General features: G+C 36.4%; 1 protein-coding gene and 1 long non-coding RNA gene across 2 annotated transcripts; both read right to left on the minus strand.

The window, feature by feature from the left end:
• Positions 1-804: 804 nt before the first annotated feature.
• LOC117241605 lies at positions 805-1,695 on the minus strand. Its single transcript, XR_004495082.1, has 3 exons — positions 1,568-1,695; positions 1,193-1,260; positions 805-823 (listed from the first exon to the last, which is right to left on the minus strand). It is a non-coding gene; the product is annotated as an uncharacterized LOC117241605 (long non-coding RNA).
• Positions 1,696-21,264: 19,569 nt separating this feature from the next.
• Positions 21,265-22,630, minus strand: LOC117241604 (luciferin 4-monooxygenase-like). Its single transcript, XM_033507471.1, has 2 exons — positions 22,358-22,630; positions 21,265-21,592 (listed from the first exon to the last, which is right to left on the minus strand). Exons 1-2 carry the CDS (start codon positions 22,620-22,622, stop codon positions 21,435-21,437), a joined length of 423 nt encoding a protein of 140 aa, XP_033363362.1. The 5' UTR covers positions 22,623-22,630; the 3' UTR covers positions 21,265-21,434.
• Positions 22,631-22,892: the final 262 nt, after the last annotated feature.

Genomic DNA, 22,892 nt, shown 5'->3' on the forward strand with positions numbered 1-22,892 from the left:
GAAAAGACTGAGACTCGATCAAATGGAATAACTGACTCTAAATATATTACTAAGAAAGAAATAATCTCAGATAATCTCTTTATCAAAGCACATAATCGAAAATGCAGAAGCAGTGTTCAAAATTATTGCTTTAATTAACTGATATTTTAAATTCTAGGAGAAGTAAAATAAACGAACGCGACTTATTCCCTTAACCTACGATTTATGTCTGAGAATGCCCGTAATATTTACGTTTGTTCCGATCATCGTACTACGGGCTATGCCCGTAATATTTACGTTTGGTTCGATCATCGCACTACGGGCTATGCCCGTAGTTGTAGGTTAAGGGGTTAATATTGTCACGATTAATTCATTGCTAAAGATCAAGTATATTGGTGTAGATATTTGCCATTTGCAAATATTCATACGGAATATTAACATGCATATTTATAAATAACGCGAATATATTCTCAAGTGTATATGTTTAACTTAATTATTAAAAAACTAATTATTATCATCGCGCTGTGCAAGAAGACCTATCTTAAACTAATAAATTTGAAATAAAGAGCGTTACTACTCACGGGTATAAAAGATACCCGCGTTCACTATGCTCGCAAAGAATTCTACGTAATACAACCAGTCACCCGTGCCGATTCGGGTCTTTTATCCTACGGCATAATTGAGTGACCAGAAGAACAGAAATGCATGCGACTCACCGTTCGAAGCAGACAAACAGAGAACGTTACCGTGGATGCTGCGCTATCCCAGCGAATTTCATCCGGGAGACTAACATCAGACAGGAACCGTTGAAAGGCTAATAATAGAAATGCAGACTGCGAAAAATCTGTTACGAAACAAAACAGGATGAGTGATCGCTGACTATTTGAAAAGTTGGAGATAATGAAAAATGAAGGTTTATTAACTTTAGTAACTTTAGCAATAATAAAGATTGAAATTCTAATAAAATTTGATAAGTATAAAAACTGAGACTCTAATATGAATGTGTAAAATCTAAAATAATCTGTAGTATGTTAGTCATTTGTTTTATAACTCGGTATTAAGACTTTAACTCTTATTTTATTTTAACGAAAAAATAACCTCAGAAAATGCTATCCTCCTAAATTTTCAGTCAAATTGTATTTCTGCATTGATAGTGATCAAAGAAAAATATACAGAATAGACATAACTGAAAGTAAGTATGTAAAATACTTACATACTTGGCTTTTGTGCCACTGTTAGAACACTCCTGAAGAAGATGACGAAGTTGAAGTAGTGATATGTCTATAACAAAACATAAGATATTAAAATCGGTAACACATAATAACAAACGTGAAACTTTAGCAACAATAAAGACTAAACTCTAATAAATATGTAAATTGGAACTCTAATATAAAAGTTTGAGAACAACATATTCAGTGATTTTTGATGCGTATCAGCCAGTTTTATTGTACTTTAATGTTAAGATTTTAAGACTTTATTTCAATTAAAGAGGGCATTTACAGTTTTCTAAATTATCAATCATTTTTATTGTATAATAAATTTATTGTATAAGAGAACAAACTGAAATACAATATTTAAAACTACTTACATTCTTGAGCTCCTGCAGAAGCTTTGTCCTCTTGAGAGATGCACTGACTCTAATACCGAAAAAGAATATTCAAAAGAATATGAAATAGGATCACATTACCGTGAGCGTTAAAATTATAATCGGCGAACAAGAACTCTAACGTCGCGTACAAAATTATGTCATAAAATTTTATTATTTTCGCGCGTGATTATTTAATTGGATTAAATTATTAGAGTAATAAAAGACCGACGCCACCAATAGGTTATAATACGTTACAAACCTGACGCAACGCTATCGACGTTATCGGTACGAAATGAGACGACTAAATGACTCCTTGTACGTTAGTTTCGCATAGCAACTACCAAAGTGGCGAGGGAAGTGGGGACACAAGAGCCGGTGGCACAAGCAGCTACGCAGTTAACGATCTAGACAAAGAAATGTATACATCAACAAAAACATTCCTATTCTACGAAGCACTTTCTTTCGAATTACGCAGCAGGAATCTTTCGAATTGCGCAGCACAATTCTTTCTCTACGTCGATATTTACAAATATCGTACAATAATTCGTAGCCCTACTGGCAACATCACAGACACATTTGTCTAACGTATTACTTTAGTTACCTTACTTTATAATCTTAATTTCGTTAAACAAAGCAAGATTGAAACAACAGCATGGAGAAAGTGAAAAATTACTTAAAATTACTGTTCCGCAATGACACAGTATGCAGATGAAGTCTTAAGCGCTTTTTGAGTGCGTATTCGCTTTTAATACTAATATAAAAATAATAAAAGTGGAACGATATTTATTTTTAAGTCCAAAATGTAGTAAGAGAATAATTTTTTCACGGTTGAAAATTTGAAGTCCATAGATATTTTCTCTATATCATTTTTATTATCACGACGTAGTACCTGAAGTTTTGACCGATCTAATGATTTTTATTCTTAGAAATATCCTGAATGAACGGGGAATTAAGAAATGTGTAATGAAGGATATAAATAATGGAAATTAATTATGGTGGAGGAATCAACGAAGAAAAGTTATTTTGCTAATTATTATACGAATGAATATTCAAAATGTCGCTCAACGACTACTAAACTATTTAATTAACACTAACCTCACCACCCCTAGTCAAATGACTGGTTTAAATATCTAATTTAAAATTGTACATTTATCGTTATATCTTTTGTTCATTTAGCTTTACGTGAATTTTTATATTCTCCGATTAATTGATTTCTCAACTTTTAAAACCAGTTATTTGACCGGGCCTGGTGAGATTAGTGTCAAAAGCCAGCCTGATATTTTCTTCAATTTCTGATCTTCGGTTGATTTTCAGTATTTTGCCTTCACTTTTCACCAAAAATTAGATGTGACAAACGAAATGCAATGTAAGACCTGCTAACGTTTAGGTCATGTTGCTTCTAATTGCAACGGACTGTCGCAACGTTAAATTCAACGATGAATTACGATCCAGATGCAAGTATTGATCCAGATTTCTGTATCGAAGAAAGTAAGGATAACACAAATCAACCTTGTTGCGTTTCGTGTAAAAATTCTGATCATCCTGTTCATATCAAGATTACTCTCAACGCTTATTGTTAGTGCTAAAAAGGCGATGAGAAAAGAGAATTTGGAATATTAACGAAAAGCGAAACAAATAAACAACAATAAGTAACAAGAAACAAATAACTTAAAAATTACTTGCAGTAAAATTCCGTCGAATAGTAAACTAGATAATTGTCCTAACCTCTGTATTCCCTTATTTCATCGCGATATATCTGATGGCTAAATATGAAAAGAGATTCCGCCAGTCAAAACGCGCCATAACTGACGCGACGATATTAGCGTATATAGCGATATCAGCGGTAGCGTTCGACTTTGTTGTCGTATTTCACCTTGTCATTATGAACAAACAGCACACTGAGGAACGTGTAATGTAAGATATTCGCGCGTTGCGGGAAATGCATAAGCGATAATGAGCTTTGTAGAAATAATGAATTAATTAATATTCACTAAATACTAACACGCACGTGCACTTTCCGGGAACGCTTCACTATCCGCCGTAGATATTGCAGGTTCGAGCGGCCATGCGAGTAAGATTCGTTTCTTTAATTATAGCGGAGTTATTATAACACTCGCGATGACGTTATTTTGTGAAGCGGTAATACGCGTAATAAATTTACTATTAAGACGCGCACGTGTGTAGAACTGACGCCATTTACGTGATGGGTAACGTTAGGACGCATGCGCTAGCGGGTCGCGACGAACATATGTGGTGGTTCGCCTCGTCGATGCGGCATCGTTTAAGAGTATGTACGGTCGGCTCGGTGTAAGTTCCTATTATGAAGGAATAAAGTCGGGTCGATATGATCTCCAGGACTGAGCTGAAAGGGTTCATACAAGCCTTGGCGGGTGCAGCGCAGATGTTAAATGTTTCAGTCAAAAAATTTCAGTTGGATAAAGATAAGGATGAGGGGATTAGGGAGATAGGAAATTTGATTAAAGGCATCCTGTCTTCCTTGGAACAATGTGGAGAGCAGAAGGCTAGAAGGAGAAAGAGAAGAAGAGAGCCTATCGAGATCGAAAGAAGGGTAGACAGACAGAAAGAAGCGATGATGACTAAAGGCGGATAGCCTAAAAGGAAAGTGGTATCGCCGGCTGAAACAATGAGAGTAGTGGAACTTAAGAGGCCCCGAAGAGGAGAGGCCACATACGCCGAGGCGTGTGGGAGGAAAATCAGGAAGGTAAGGAGTGAACAGGATTATAGTGAGGATTCTGAAGGTTGGATGAGGATAGAAAGAAGGAAAAGGGAGAGGAGGGCTCCCTTAGAGCAAGCTATCCCTATGGTGCGTCCGGGTAACAACCGGCAGGTTGTTATCGAAGAGAGAGGCGTACCAAGGAATAGGAGATGGAAGGAAGCCATTCTAGATAAAGTTGAAGAAGACTGTGAATGGCTTCAAGTTTATAGGAAAATAATGGCGGCTAGGAGCACCTTGGAAGGAGCTATGGGGGTGCGTAAAACGAGAGCCGGCCATATATTCATTGAATTCGACAGGTCGGTGGCGGTGAACGAGGTGGCGGTCAAGTTAAGAGCCGCTCTGAGTGACAATACGGAGGTGGCTGCTCTCGTCAACAGAGCAACCTTACAGACCAGGAATATCGATCCCTTTACCAGCAAGGAGAAGGTCGACGCTTCCGATTACGCCATAGGAGCGGTACTTCAACAGCGCGTCAACGATACTTGGCAGCCCCTAGGTTTCATGACGAAATCGCTATCCCCCGCGCAACGAAAGTAGAACGCATACGATCGAGAATTACTCGCGATGTACACCGCGGTGAAACGATTCAGGCACGCTGTCGAAGGGAGAGATTTCGCGATTTATACTGATCACAAACCCCTACGCGTACGTATACGCGTATATAAACGTATACGCGTTTGATCAAAATCCCGACAAGTGTTCGCCGAGACAGTTTGGACACTTAGACTACGTAGGACAATTTACGACCGATATCCGACACATTAAAGGGGTAGACAATAACGTAACCGATACTCTACCACGAATAGAAGCGATCGGGAAATCCGTCCATCAGATCATTTCCCGATCAGGATGTCGGAATTTATTGCGATCTCACGAACGAAACCTCGCGACCGTACGTACCGGGACCGTTACGTCGCGCCGTATTTCAGTCGTTACATAGACTTTCCCATCCGGGAATACGCGCTACGCAAAAATTGGTGACAACACGTTTCGTCTGGCCGTCCATTAATAAAGGTTGTCGAACTTGGGCGCGACAGTGTATACCATGTTAACGCTGCAAAGTCACCAGGCACGTATCCTAGCATGTCGGAACGTTCAAAACGTTAGAAGGCCGGTTCCAACACATACACTAGACATTATCGTCATGCCATATTCACAAGGTTATGGATATTATCCAAAGTGTATCGATCGTTTCTCGCGTTGGCCCGAAGCCACTCCCATCGTCGATATGGAAGCGCCAACCGTTGCTTCGGCCGTCCTTTCCACTTGGATAGCTCGGATGGTAGAGCGCCTACACAGACAATTAAAAGCGGCGATAAAGTGTCTCGACACGAGCAACTGGATCGACATTTTACCCATTATATTATTAAGCATTCGAACCGCGATAAAGGAGGACTTAAACACAACGGCAGCCGAAATGATTTACGGCACCGGCATACGATTGCCGGCGAAATTTTTCATAGCAACCGAGCAGCAGGCCAACTCGGAGTACGCGAACCGGCTTAAAGAAGGGATGGGGAAGGTCAGGCCGCATCCGGTCACGCATCATGGCGAAAAGAAAATTTTCGTTTTCTTAGAATTAGAAACCGTATGTTTTCTTATGTCATGACGCGATAGGGGGCCCTTTCCAGCCGCCGTATGACGGAACGTTTGAAGTCATAAAAAGAGGCGAAAAAATTACACCGCCGAAATTAATAATCGCGACGTAACGGTTTCCACAGACCGTCTAAAACCGGCGTTTGTAGTATAAGGAAAAATCGCCGTATCTCTTGACATACTAATTCCGGTAGATCAGGCGAACGCGAACGACGAAAACAGCGCAAGCAGCGATCGAATCGCGGAAGAAAACTCCAGGAATAGGTATGTTGCGCGGTCCGGACGTAGGGTCCGCTTTATCGATCAGTTCCCGGCAGGTTTCGGTTAGACGTCGTAAATTGTCGGATCGAGTGTATCGATAATTAAAAAAAAAAAAGAAAATAACGATGACAAATAGAAACTCTGTAAATATTTCAAAAGTTTAACTTAATAAAAACGTTATCACTGGTAGGGGGTGATGTAGCGGCACATGAGTCAGAACACAATTTAAATGATGTTGTTGTTTTGCCTCGGAGTATCAAGACCGTTAGGTTCCAAGTAATGTAAGAACAAATAATATCCGGGCAAAACAATGTCGCCGCTTCGTGCAACCGTCAAACGTAGAAGACTTCGATTTTCCGGTTCTCTCCCGATCAGCATAAATAAACGGACGCAACCGAAAAGAATTTAATTATCTAGAGTTATCAACCAGTTATCTATCGAATATTTATTAGCGATCTTACTTTGCGACTTATACACTGTACGGGCGTCTTAGCGATTATGGTTTGCATACATATTTATTCAATTATTTTAAATATATTCGACAATTTCAACAACGTGCAATCTCGTCTAATACATTTCACGATCAAACATTGTCTACAAAAGTCATCTACAACAATATTTCTGAAGTGCGATCGACAATACACATAAAAGAAATGCCAACAGCAAGAAGGAATCGTAGAGGTAGAGGCTATACCAGCAGGAAACGTGCAAAACGTTGACTAAACGTTTCCCGAAATTAGAAGAGAAGAAGAAAAAATTAGAAAAAATTAGGAATACCTTAAAATTAGGAAACCACAGAACAAACAGAAATTAGTTTTATCCATCGAACTCACCTATACCCGAACGCGATCTAGGGCTGCATTGCCAATAGTTTAGGAAAGCGATAATTATTCTCGTTTTATAAACTACATAGAGAGTTAAGACCAGAATTTTGATAATAAATATATAAGTAAATAAAATCGAATAAATTACCAGTTACGAGACATTGAAATTATTTATTTATTCCTAGAAAACTTTGATCCTTCCCACGCTAGTACTCTCCTACCCACAGCAGCTAAGCTGGAACGTGGAGTTTATTTACCAGTCGTATTAATACAATAGTTAATGCTACTCCTACAGTCATATCAACGAATTAGAATATCAAGAATATGACAGTTTGAAAATTAAAAATAGTGTTGCACTTTAGAAAGGCGCGACAAGTTTTCAATCTATTCCATTCAGTCGTTAGCCTTGGTTCGAAAATAACGAACGAGAGTCGAACTAATTGAAATAGTTTAACGACTATTTCTGGTGGCAGCAACTACAGTTTTGATTCAAGCGTCAATTTGAGAAAGCTAGGGCCCGAAATCGAGAATAATAAGTAACGGTTACGAATACCGAAGATCAAAACCGGATCGTAACAGTAAATAATGATTAGGAAAGATAACGAATAAATGGAACCTGTTAATAATAATAATAATAACAAGAATAAGTTTTCTTAAATATCATAAAATGCATTTACCTTAAATTTCTGCCAACGAAAATTCTTGAATTTGATACAAAATGATAGCTAATAAAATGAATGAAACAAAAGCTTTAAAAAACAACTAATATTAACAGGAATGGGAATAAGGGAAGGGTTGCATATACAAGGATGCGTAAGAGTGCACTTAGAAAAATCAAAATAATTGAAAATATAATTAGAACGCGGGAAGAAGATATCGCCCGAAAATTGTATATTATTTATTTAGTAAAAATTTTATTTATTTCTATTACATATGTCTATGGAAGATTCAGAGGCCAATTAGCGTAAATCCTACTTTCTCTGAAAAGGACTTACGTAGCTCCAAAAATAATTTATTCTTAAAAATTTTAATTAATAAATCAATTAACTCGCTACTTTCATGCATATATAGTAGATTACGGTATTGACCACGAAATTACTAAGCACAATTATTCCGAGCATAAGCACAAACAATGAGAATCATTTCGAAATCGTGACAAGTCTAAGCATTATCGTTTGTTATGTAAAAAATAATTGTACACTGCTTAACTGAATTAAGCAAAAAAAGATGAAAATACACGTATTTCCAGGAAATTGCCCTTTTTCTGCTAGTGAATTCCAATATTTATCTAATGAGCAAAATTTATTCGATTGCGATAATGGCGAACGAGACGAAAATTTAAAAAAGAAACTGTCACAAGAAAACTCTGCTGGATGATTTTCCACTTTATAAGATTAACGGTTCATCGATCAATGTTTTCCAAAACTCATTGTACAGGAGTACTTTTATGTTTTTTCTTTGTTATGTTTCTGTTATGATCTGTCCTGTTTTGCGACCAAATTTTCAGGACGGAAAAAGAAAGAAAAGACAATATCGTGTAAAAGTACGGTTTTTAAACGGCTTAAATTAAATTACAAACTGTAATGTTAAAAATGTAAACCCAACACAAAATATGGTATGGCTACGTCGTACCGTCGCGTAACGGCACTTTTACCAGAACCACCTTCAAACAGTTCTGCCCGAGCAGCCGAGCTAAACGGGCGTGTGCAACAGTGCTCCGGAGAAGTGCGGCAAGTGGGGAAGAGAAAACTACGAACGGCTACGCCTATAGCCAAACGGCGGAAACCCGTGTCCTATATCAAGAAGCCTTAAAATAGCAGCCTGGAACTCTAACGGCCTACAACAAAGGGCCCTAGAAACTAAAACATTCCTGTCCAGCAGTAACACCGATATACTACTCGTCTCAGAAACACACCTCACAATAAAAAGCTACATAAAGATACCGCACTACACCATATACGACACCAAGCATCCCTCAGGGAAAGTACACGGAGGGACGGCAGTAGTAATAAAAAACGACATTAAACATCACCTACACAGCCAGGTCAGTAAGGAACATATACAAGCAACCACCGTTACCGTACAGACTAACAGCAACCATCTGCAGTTGTCAGCAGTATACGTACCGCCGCGACACAAAATCATAACGCAAATGTGGGAAGACTACTTCCGACACTTAGGTGACAAGTATATTGCAGCGGGAGACTATAACTCAAAGCACACGCTATGGGGATCAAGAATCACCACACCTCGAGGCAGAACCCTGGAAAAATACATCAGAAATAATAACCTCAATATATTATCCACAGGAAGACCGACATACTGGCCGACAGACCTGAGCAAAATACCTGACCTGCTAGACTTTGCAGTTACAAAGGGACTAAACGCAAATAAACTAAACATAGCATCCAGCCTCGAGCTTAGCTCCGAACATACGCCCATAATAATTTCATACAGAAACAAACCAATACTTTACAGCAGCACAGAGAAGCTATGCAATAAAACCACCAAATGGCAAATATTCAAAGAAATAATAGAGAGCAAAATCAGCTGCAACATCCCACTGAAAACACCTGAACACATCGATCAAGCAGTAACAACACTCACAGAAACTATCCAAGAAGCAGCAAGGGCAACCACTGTACCTGAAACAACCAACAGACAAACAAAAACAGTTCCAATAGACATCCTCGAAAAAATTAGACAAAAAAGAAAAGCGAAAGCAAAATGGCAAAAACACAGAACAAAAGAAAACAAAAAAACACCTAAACAAACTCACAAAATAAATAAACAACAAAATAAAAGAGCACAACAACAACGAGTTCACAAAGTTCATCGAGTCACTATCTGCTCACGAAAACAACAATTACTCCCTATGGAAAGTCACAAAAAAATAAAGAAGACAACAAAAATGGTACCAACAATCAGAAGAGCAGACAACACATGGGCAAGAAGCAACGAAGAGCAAGCTGAAGAATTTTCCAACCACCTAGGCAACACATTCACCCCACACAACATCAACAATAGCAACCACAATAGTCATACGGACGAGGATGCGCTAACTACTAGTACACCAACTGACAATCACCATACCCAAAGCAACCGCACAAGAAATCAGAAACATAATTGAGGAAACAAAAAACAATAAAGCACCAGGAATCGATCTAATTAACAGCCAAATCTTGAAAAAACTTCCGCCAAAAGCGATAAGACAAACCACAATAATAGTAAACGCAATACTAAGAATACAATACTTTCCAAAAGCTTGGAAACTGGCAAAAATCATAATGATACCCAAACCAGGCAAGGACCCACACGAAACCAAGTCCTACAGACCAATCTCACTACTTCCGGTGTTCTCTAAGATAGTAGAGAAAATAATCTACGACCGGATAAAACCAATAATAGAGAAGAACCATCTAATACCGGATCACCAATTCGGATTCAGAAACAAACACCCCACAATAAAACAAACGCAAAGACTCGTCAATGAAATCCTACAGGCGCTGGAAACAGAACAATACTGCACGGCACTCTTTATGGACATCGAAAAAGCATTCGATAAAATAAACCACACTAGCCTACTACAATCAATCAGGAAACAGTTCTCGGGGCAGATATACCAACTAATCAAATCATACCTAAGCAACAGAAGCTTCATAGTAAAAATCAAAAAGACACACTCGGAAGCTAAAGAAATCAAGGCAGGAGTTCCGCAAGGAAGCGTCCTAGGACCAATTTTATACACATTATACACGGCCAACATACCAACAACTAACAATAGCAAAATACTGACATTCGCGGATCACACAGCTGTACTAGTCAGGCACACTAACCCTGCAACAGCAGTTACATTACTACAAGAACATATCACAAAAATAGAAAAGTGGCTTCAAGCGAAGCAAATCAAAGCAAACCCCGATAAATGCAAACATATTACATTTACACTGCGAAAACAGAAACCACCAAACATTGTACTAAACGGCACACACATAATACAAACAAGGCAAGTCAAATACCTAGGACTCCACTTAGATACACGACTCACATGGAAACAGCATATTACAGCAACAATAGACAAAATACAGATGGCAAGGAGACAAATGTACTGGCTAACAAGTCGAAAATCCAAACTAAGCATAGAAAACAAACTAAAAATATATAAAATGGTCATAAGACCAATCTGGACGTACGGAATAACACTATGGGGAACAGCAGCAATGAGCCATATAATCAAAATAGAGGCATCGCACTCTAAAATACTCAGAACAATAGTAAACGCGCCATGGTACGTTAGAAACGAGGACATCCGGAAAGACCTGGGAATACCAACGGTCAAGGAGGAGATCAACAAAAGTGCAAGAAGGTACGGAGAAAGAATAGCAACGCACCTAAATCGGCTGGCAGCGGAAACGGTCGACACATCAAGCATAAAAAGAAGATTAAAAAGGAAACACCCAACCGATCTCACAGAGGACATAACCCAACAAACACGATGGCGGTACCCCGCTGGGGGTAGCCACCCACATGTTATATTAGTATACAGCTACAACATTTTACCAAATGTCCTACTGGACAAATTGTAAAATCCAAATAAATAAATAAAAAAAAACTTTCAAATAGAAATTCGTTGTTTATTGTGAATACACATATGTAATTTATATTTTTCTTAGGCAATAAACATTATATATATGTAAATTCTATAGAATTTAGAATATCAACCGACGGTTTGACTTTCACTGTGTTTACTGGGAGTCGGTCGAACGATATGAATAGAGGAGGACGGGGACTAGGGATAGAAAATAAAACAGGACTTGGAGAAGCGAAGATTGAACAAAGAAAAAAGCAAGTTAAGAGCCAGAAGGAGAAAGAGAAGACTTAGACAATCGATTGTTGAGTTTTCACAAATCGATCGCCTGATTTCCGAAAATATTACAACATTCCATATATATGTCGGAGATGAAAGAACACCGGAGCCTTTGGAATTTTGTATAATCCCGCAACATTGAAACCTAGAGTCTACTATAGCTGTAATTGAACAAATGTAGTTATTCAATCCGATTGTAATTGTTCGAGAATTGTGATAATGAGCTTGGGCTCGAGACGACAGTCAGTCGCTGAACGTAGCCGCGGTCACGGGATGAACGCCTTGTCTAACAAAGGCATGGAATAATTCTATAGCTCTCCTTAAAAAGGAAATAGTTGTAACACTCGAAGTAAACATTCCAACGGTCTCTGTCCCGTAGCTCGCCACATGCAGACCCTATTCTTCGAGTAAGATGATTGCCAGATGTCGATCCGTCTCCGCAGTACATGTTCGGCTAGCTCGAGGGCCCGTTATAAATCTTAAGATTTAGTCAACTAAAGTCCTTCAAACAGGCAAACAGTCTTTGCCCCAACTACGGGAAAATAGGGGAGACCTATTTTTCAACGAGCGGCGTCTCCCACTAGCAACTTTCCCTCGAGGACGGCTAACATCTTTTTCTAACCACCGATATGGAGATTGACCAATTAGCAGCAACGCCAATTTCCCTTACTTTCTGAACGAAGGCTTTTCTCGACGAATCCGATGATCTCGTGTCCTTAGACACACCCCATTATAGTTTTCCTCTGTGGCATCATCGGGACGGGAAAGTCATTCCCGCTCGCGATCTCATCGATGAAAAAGCGTAACCCCTTACGACCGGTGAATATTACGCGTCCGACTTAGATTTTGTGAGTACGTTCATCTATCATCCCGTCGACCGCGGATTCGTTATTGAACCTAGGATGATTGTCATTAGTTTCTCGAGTATCTAATTACCACGGTTACTTGTCCGGTTCTATGATAATCGTATTTGTACTAGCCAATGTCTTCTCTATTGCATAATGACGACGTGTAATCCAAACGAAGATTCGTTTCACGCCCCTAACCCTAATTGTAATGTAAACCCGTCATATATATATGTCGGAGATGAAAGGAAAACCAGAGCCTTCCCTTTGCAATTTTGGGAAAATCTTCTAATGCTTTAGCCTAGATTTTATCATAGCTGTAATTAAGCAATTGTTGTCATTTGTAATTGTTCTGGTCGCCATTCTGTAATTGACAACTGGTCGCCGAACGTAGCCACGGTCACGGGATAAACGTTTTGCGTGACGAAGGTGTGGATCGGTTGTATTGTTCTCCCTAGAAATCACATAGAATTGTACTTTAAAGATGTCGATATAATGGGACACACGTATTAGGAATCAATCTCCAAACAGAAACTGCCTAGTAACGGCGTTTGGATCTTTCTCGATGTTTCCAAAGAGTATACAACAAACTTTTGACAGAAATTGCCTAGCAACAACGATTGGAAACTTCTCGATGTCTCCAGCGAGCATATAACAAACAAATGCAGTCGTATAGCGAAAAAGATTTTCATCAGATATTCATTCGTGTGATCGCCTTGGAAAGTGATACATCGAGCAATTTACCGAGTGTCTCAGCAATCGTATTTTTGTGTTTAAAAATCATTCTACGCATAGAAAAGAGTTATCCCGTAGACCGTGGATTCGTTTGAACCCAGGAACATTGTTAATAGTGTTAATTAAATTCATTATTCGTAAAACCTATTAATTGTTAATCTCAATATTCGTTAAATTTATTATTCGTAAAACATATTATTCGTTACTCTTATTATTCGTTAAACTTATTATTCTTTAATCTAATCGTTAGTTAAACTTATCGTTTGTTAATCTTATCATTCATTAAACTCAACATTCATAATATTTTGTAAAATCTTGTATATTCGCGTAAATATAATCTCTGTTGTGTAAAACGATGGCTAATTCAATCGAAGAATCGTTGTTACGCCGGGCGACTCTCTGCCTGGCCCAGGTCACACACCGCGGGCCAGACGGACACCAGATGTCCGCTCTTCCGTACGGCGTACCCTCAATAGCCTTAAGAACCCGTCATACACCCGAGTCACTTGCCTGCTAAGGTCCTTCAGACCCAACAAATGTCTTTTCTAAATCAGTTTCCAAAGACTATTGTTTACTACGGCTTGACACGGGAAAGTTAGCTTTTCTCACGTACGATGCTTCCTACCAGCAACTTTCTATCGAGGGCGGTTAAGGCCCTTCTTAGTCCTCCAACCTTCGTTTGTCCAATCCGAGGCAATGTATACTGGCCTCACCTCCTGACCTAAAATGTCATGAACAAATCCGATGATCCCGTGCGCTAGACACACCCATCACTAGCTTTCCTCCGACACAGCATCGTCACTCAACTTCACTTCTTCTACATCGTTGGAAAAGTCAACTACTAAGTAGTAACGCTAATGCCTATCGGGGCAGTCTAAGCATAACGCGAGAGTCGGTCTCGGTATTGTCGAGCATACATTTCCTCTGCTAAATATCTTATAGTGCTACGTCCACTAATACATTAAATCCAATTATAAGAGCCCTGCTCTAACGTACATATCTATCTTATCTTCGTGCGATAAGTGATTATCTATCTATCTATGCTCATCAGTGTAATCTAAGTGTTGGAAATATATAATTAATAATTCTGTGAATCATAGTGTTATACAAACTCAATCACCCCTATCATCTCAACGGAAATCAGGGGATCGATCAAGTCGTGGTGTCGATTGTCATAATCGTAACGGGAATTTACGACTCCCGTTGACGTCTCTCCTAGCGACTACGTCTCCCCGCGATTGGTCGAACAAACAATCGTTACGCGCCTTAAATTCTAATTTTAACCCGATTAAATTTCGGGTTTACATTAGAATTAAAGTTAGGGGCGTGACACGAATCTTCATTTGGATTACACATTGTCGTTATGCAATAGAGAAGACATTGACTGGTGCAAATGCGATTACCATAGAACCGGACAAGTAACCGTGGTAATTAGATACTCGAGAGACTAATGACAATGATCCTAGGTTCAATAAAGAATCCGCGGACAACGGGACGGTAGTCGTACGCACTCGCAAATGTCTAAGTCGAATTCTGTGTCAATATTCGCTGACCGTAAGGAGTAAATCCTTTTTGTCGATGAGACCGCAAGAGAGAATGACTTTCCGTCCCGGTGATACCTCAGAGGAAAACTATGATGGGGCGTGTCTAAGGACACGAGATCATCGGATTCGTCGGGGATATCCTACGTTCGGAAAGTAACGGAAATTGACGTTGCTGCTAATTGGCCAATCTCCATATCGGTAGTTAGAAAAGGATGCTAGCTGCCCTTGAGGGAGGGTTGCTAGTGGGAGACGTCGTTCGTGGAAAAATAGGTCTCTCCTGTCTTCCCGTAACTGGGACAAAGACTGTGTATCTGTTGAAGGATTTTAGGTAACTACATATTAGTGCTTATGACGGTCCTCGTGCTAGTCGATCACGTACTGTGGAGACGCGTCTACATCTGGTAAACATCCTGCCCGGCGAATAGGACCTGCGTGTGGCAAGCTACGGGACAGAAACCGTTGGAATGTTTACTGCCAAGTGCCGCTACGAATCTTTCTTTTGGAGTGCTATAGGATTACTCAATGCCTTTGTTAAATGGAGAGTTCGTCCCGTTGAACGCCGCCACGTTCGGCGACTAATTGTCGAATTGAGCCCAAGCTCATTGTCACAAGACTTAAACAAATACAATTGGTTAGAGTGACGGCAAATCGTTTAGTTACAACTGTAGATTTTAATTACAATGTTTCTATGGATCTTCCCGAGGTTTCAGAGGGAAGGCACCGGTGTCACCTTATCTCCGACAAGTATAATTTTATAACGTATTACGTTAGATAGAATAACGTAATAACGTATTACGTTATATAGTATAACGTTATATCGATTTACCTTATATAGAGTAACGTTATAACGCATGACGTTCCGCAGAATAACGTTACGACGTATTACGTTATATCGAATAACGTAATAACGTATTACGTTATATACTATAACGTTATAACGTATTACGTTAGATGGTATAACGTTATAACGTATTACGTTATATGGTATAACGTTATACCGTATTACGTTATATAGTGTAACGTTATAACGGATGACGTTACATAGAATAACGTTATAACGTATTACGTTATATGGTATAACGCTATAACGTATTGCGTTTTATAGAATAACGTGATAACGTATTACGTTATATAGTATAACGTTATACCGTATTACATTATATGGAGTAACGTTATAACGCATGGCGTTCCGCAGAATAACGTTATGAGGTATTACGTTATATGGTTTAACATTATAACCTATTACGTTTTATAGAATAACGTTATAACGTATTACGTTTTATAGTATAAAGTTATAACGTATTACGTTATACAGTATAACGTAATAACGTATTACGTTTTATAGTATAAAGTTATAACGTATTACGATATATAGTGTAACGTTATAACGTATGACGTTGTATAGTATAACGTTATATCGTATCACGTTATATAGTGTAACGTTATAACGTATGACGTTCGACAGAATAACGTTACAACGTATGACGTTTTATAGAATAACGTTATAACGTATTACGTTTTATAGTATAAAGTTATAACGTATTACGTTATACAGTATAACGTTATAACGTATTACGTTATATAGTATAACGCTATATGGTATAACGTTATAACGTATTACGTTTTATAGTATAATGTTATACCGTATTACATTATATAGAGTAACGTTATAACGCAGGACGTTCCGCAGAATAACGTTATAACATATTACGTTATACAGTGTAACATTATAACGTATTACCTTATAAAGAATATCGTAATAACGTATTAAGTTATATAGTATAACGTTATAACGTTATAACGTATTACGTTATATAGTATAACGTTACACCGCATTACGTTACACAGTATAACGTTATAACGTATTACGTTAGGTAGTATAACATTATAACGTATTACGTTATATAGTATAACGTATTACGTTAGGTAGTATAACATTATAACGTATTACGTTATATAGTATAACGTTATAACGTATTACGTTATGTAGTACAAGGTTATACCGTATTACATTATATAGTGTAACGTTATAACGTATGAAGTTCCACAGAATAACGTTATAACGTATTACGATATATGGTATAAAGTTACAACGTATTACGTTTTATGGAATAACGTTCTAACGTATTACATTGTATAGTATAACGTTATAACGTATTACGATATATACAATAACGTTATATGCTTTAACTTTATGACGTATTACGTTTTATAGTATAATGTTATAACGTATTACGTTATATAGTATAACATAACAACGTATTGCGTTATATAGTATAACGTAATAAAGTATTACGTTATATAGTATAACTTTATGACATATTACGTTAGATAGAATAACGTAATAACGTATTACGTTTTATGGTATGACGTTATACCGTATTACGTTATATAGTGTAACGTTATAACGTATGACATTTCACAGAATAACGTTACAACGTATTACGTTATATGATATAACGTTATAACATATTACGTTTTATAGAATAACGTTATACCGTATTACGTTAGGTAGTATAACGTTATATATATAATATCGTGATATAATGTGTTTACAAAGAGTGGACAATAGAGATGTAAATCAGACAGAAAAAGACGATTGTTGTACAACCTGAACTATTCACGCCAAACGCACAGAAAACAGCGCAATCCACACTCTCTCGGCAACGCCATTCGCAACCTCTGTCTCCGCTCAGCTCGCACTCTGCTTCTCGACTCGCTCTCTGCTTTTCGACTAACGCTCTGGCCGTTGCCGCATTCTGTTGTCTTTTTCCTAGGCCCACCGCACACGTGTTCTGCAGGCGCTCGTGGCCAGGGTCACGTAGGTCTTTTCCACGAAAGTATGCACATGAAAAGACCGATGACACAATGATGGGCCCGACGACGCCTCGGCTCACCGCGACATTGTTCATAGTTCGCCCGATATTTCTTAGGCCTTTCGTCCACGATACTACATATAGTATAACGTAATAACGTATTACATTATATAGTGTAACGTTATAACGTATGGCGTTATATAGAATAACGTTATAACGTATTACATTGTATAGTATAACGTAATAAAGTATTACGTTATATAGTATAACGTTATAACGTATTACGTTATATAGTATAACGTTATAACGTATTACCTTAGGTAGTAAAACATTATAACGTATTACGTTATATGGTAGAACGTTATGACGTATTACGTTACATAGTATATCGTTATATGGTATAACGTTATAACGTATTACGTTAGGTAGTATAACATTATAACGTATTACGCTATATAGTATAACGTATTACGTTAGGTAGTATAACATTATAACGTATTAAGTTACATAGTATAACGTTAGAACGTATTACGTCAGGTAGTATAACGTTATAACGTGTTACGTTATATAGTATAATTTTATAACATATTAAGTTATATAGTATAACTTTATGACGTTTTACATTAGATAGTATAACGTTATAACGTATTACGTTAGGTAGTATAACGTTATAACGTGTTACGTTATATAGTATAATTTTATAACGTATTACGTTAAGTAGTAAATCATTATAACGTATTACGTTATATGGTATAACATTAGAACGTATTACGTTATATAGAATAACGTTATAATGTATTACATTATATAGTACAACGTTATAACGTATTACGTTATATAGTATAACGTTATAACGTATTACGTTAGGTAGTATAACATTATAACGTATTACGCTATATAGTATAACGTATTACGTTAGGTAGTATAACATTATAACGTATTAAGTTATATAGTATAACGTTATAACGTATTACGTTAGGTAGTATAACGTTATAACGTGTTACGTTATATAGTTTAATTTTATAACGTATTACGTTATATGGTATAACGTTATAACGTATTACGTTATATAGTATAATGCTATATGGTATAACGTTATAACGTATTACGTTTTATAGTATAGCTTTATAACGTATTACGTTAGATAGAATAACGTAATAACGTATTACGTTATATAGTATAACGTTATAACTTATTACGCTATATAGTATAATTTTATAACGTATTACGTTATAGCGAACAACGTAATAACGTATTACGTTATATAGTATAACGTTATAACGCATTACGTTATGTAGTTTAATGATATAACGTATTACATTATATAGAGTAACATTATAACGCAGGACGTTCCGCAGAATAACGTTATAACATATTACGTTATACAGTATAACATTATAACGTATTACGTTATAAAGAATAACGTAATAATGTATTACGTTATATGGTATAATGTTATAACGTATTACGTTATATAGTACAACGCTATATGGTATAACGTTATAACGTTTTACATTTTATAGTATAACGTTATAACGTGTAACGTTATATAGAATAACGTTATAACGTGTTACGTTATATACTATATTTTATAACGTATTATGTTATATAGTATAACGTTATAACGTGTTACGTTATATAGTATTACGTTATAACGTATTACATTATATAGTGTAACGGAATAACGTATGACGTTAAATAGAATAACATTATAACGTATTACGTTATATAGATTGACGTAATAAAGTATTAAATTATACAGTATAACGTTATAACGTATTACGTTATATGGTATAACGTTATAACGTGTTGCGTTTTATCGAATAACTTTATAACCTATTACCTTATATAGTATATCGTCATAACGAATTACGTTAGGCAGTGTAGCATTATAACGTACTACGTTATATAGTATAACGACATAACGTATTACGTTGTACAGTGTAACGTTATAACGTATGATGTTCCGCAGAACAACGTTATAAAGTATCTCGTTATACAGTGTAACGTTATAACGTATGACATTTCACAGAATAACGTTATAACGTATTACGTTTTATAGTATAATGTTATAACGTATTACGTTATATAGTATAACACAACAACGTATTGCGTTGTATAGTATAACGTATACGTTATATAGTATAACTTTATGACGTATTACGTTAGATAGAATAACGTAATAACGTATTACGTTTTATGGTATTACGTTAACGTATTACGTTATATAGTGTAACGTTATAACGTATGACATTTCACAGAATAACGTTATAACGTATTACGTTATATGATATAACGTTATAACATATTACGTTTTATACAGTAACGTTATAACGTATTACGTTAGGTAGTATAACATTATAACGTATTACGGTATATACTATAACGTTATAACGTATTACGTTAGGTAGTATAACATTAGAACGTATTACGTTATATAGAATAACGTTATAATGTATTACATTATATAGTACAACGTTATTGGGTATTTCGTTAGGTAGTATAACATTATAAAGTATTACGTTTTATATTATAACATTATAACGTATTACGTTATGTAGTATAACGTTATATGGTTATAGAACGTATTACGTTATATAGAATAACGTTATAATGTATTACATTATATAGTATAACGTTATTAGGTATTTCGTTAGGTAGTATAACATTATAAAGTATTACGTTATATATTATAACATTATAACGTATTACGTTATGTAGTATAACGTTATATGGTATAACGTAATAACGTATTACATTATATAGTGTAACGTTATAACGTATGGCGTTACATAGAATAACGTTATAACGTATTAATAGTGTAACGTAATAAAGTATTACGTTATATAGTATAACGTTATAACTTATTACGTTATATAGTATACCGTTATAACGTATTGCGTTAGGTAGTTTGGACGAAAAACTTACATCCGGCGGAAGCGTTGCCGCACCGGAAACGATCTCTCTCACGCTGCTGAAATCGCAATTTGGCACCATTGGATGCTTCGCAAGACCAACTAAAACTGGAGGGACCAATGGTGTATGCGTAATTCTGTATTTTTCTACGGGACTGATTAATGTTTCTAACTTGAAATTTCGCATTATGTACACAGCTGCACCGCAACTTATTGCCGTATTCATCATTCCGAACGCATAACCGTGGAATAATGGCAAGAAAACTAGTATTCGGTCTCCACGTCGAATATCCATTGATTCTGGGGCACTTCGATTAAGAACAAAATGCAATTGAATCGAATATTTATAATTTCAACTAGAATGATAAGAGTTAAGAGGCACAACAGTAGAGAAAATATTATATAGTTGATTTGAATAAAGAATGGTTTGTTAATCATATAAAACGAATAATATATATTTAAATTTAACATAAATGAAAAATAAATCTCGAAATATATGTGTGGTCTTAGATCAACCGGATACATTGTGTATATTAATTTAATATATTTACCTTAGACTTTGGATGAAAAGTAACAAATTTCGATGAGACAACATTACTCCTTTTGGAAGGCCTGTTGTACCGCTAGAACATAAAATAGCTGCCATTCTTTTCCTGTTATGATCTATCTGCACCGGTGAAGACGCATAGAGATCCGTGATACTTTGATATTTTTCCAAAACCTTGTCTCAGGTTATTATATTTCCATCAAGAGGTTTATCATCCAATTCGATTAATTTCATATTCCAGCTTACAGTAGATGCAATTTTCGCCAAAATGTTTTCAGTGCGTCGCGATGCAAACAACACCCGTGGCTGATAAATTTCCAGCATGTGCGTAAATTCTCCTACGTAAAAAATTGCATTAGATATGATTAAATAACGCATATGCTGCATCGCGTAACTTAACCACTCCGCGTAACAAGGTGACAGTTTTACAAAAGATCTAGAAATATTCGAAGAGCCTTACAAAAGCTTTTTCCGATATCCGTCTCCGCAAGGAGAGGCTGAAACAACTTTCTTTGAAATAACATATTTTTCGTAGAATGTTTACTCTGAGAAGATATTCGGAGTAGTTAAATACAATTTAATCGTATACGATTAAAAATTAGTATTGTTTGTATCTCTAAAAGGTGACGGAGTAACGCATATTGAGAATATAAGTGATTATTAATTTCCGCATCTATATACACAATATTTAACAATTTAATATTAACAATTATTGTTTACACTACATTATAAAACTTGGTGTTAGAGTAAGTACTGTTTCTAGACTTTTATTGTTAATTCTGCAAATGTAATGTAAATAAATTTAGTCTTTAATTAAAGTATCTAATTTATGATCTCTGTTTCTAGTAGTTGTAAAATTCTATAATAAACTCGAGGCAAATAATAAAGTCGAGGCTCGATTTCATTAACTTATATATGGCATAATCAGTGGAGTTATCAGAAACATGCAAGTTTCCAAAAAAGAAGAGCAAATTTTTCTTTCCACTTTTTACGTTCTGCCTTCGTTAAATTTCTATAATATTAAACACGCACGTACTTTTAATTAAATTAATTTCTTTGTTATTATAAAATAATTCGTAAAAGCTGCTTGGAGAATATCTTACTTTCTGTATATGCTGGATTCAACGGTGCAAATGTAGCTCCGATAAATAACGTGCTACATATCGATACCACGTAATGTGGATGGTTTTCAGCTGCAACGGAGATTCTGTCTTCCACCTTGATTCCATAATTTCTCAAAGCAACAGATAATATTGTGCTTTTTTCGAGAATATCCTTGCATGTGTAGTGTTTACCAGTTTGAATATCTACCTGATATAGTAACATGCAAGTATTACAATATAAAACATAGTAATCAAAATGAATCATTTGTATTGTCGTTTCTTGCTCTTTTTATATAAAAAAATCTATCTTGTTTAAATTGAGACTGTTGATTACTCTGACAATGTACATGCTAATACAGCCATCTGTAATCGCAATATGCGGGTCGCTTATCTAGAACGAAACGTACCAGGTCGTTAATTGTTCGTTGCAACGGTAGTGTCAAGTATTCCATCCGTAAGAAAAGCTTATTTTCTGACGAAAATTAGAAGGACTGTAATGTCTAATTCAAAATCAGTACAATCACGAGTCTACCTC

This window comes from Bombus vosnesenskii, unplaced genomic scaffold (genome assembly GCF_011952255.1).
Source record: "Bombus vosnesenskii isolate JDL3184/JDL3185 unplaced genomic scaffold, Bvos_JDL3184-5_v1.1 scf7180000016224, whole genome shotgun sequence".
Taxonomy (NCBI): domain Eukaryota; kingdom Metazoa; phylum Arthropoda; class Insecta; order Hymenoptera; family Apidae; genus Bombus; species Bombus vosnesenskii.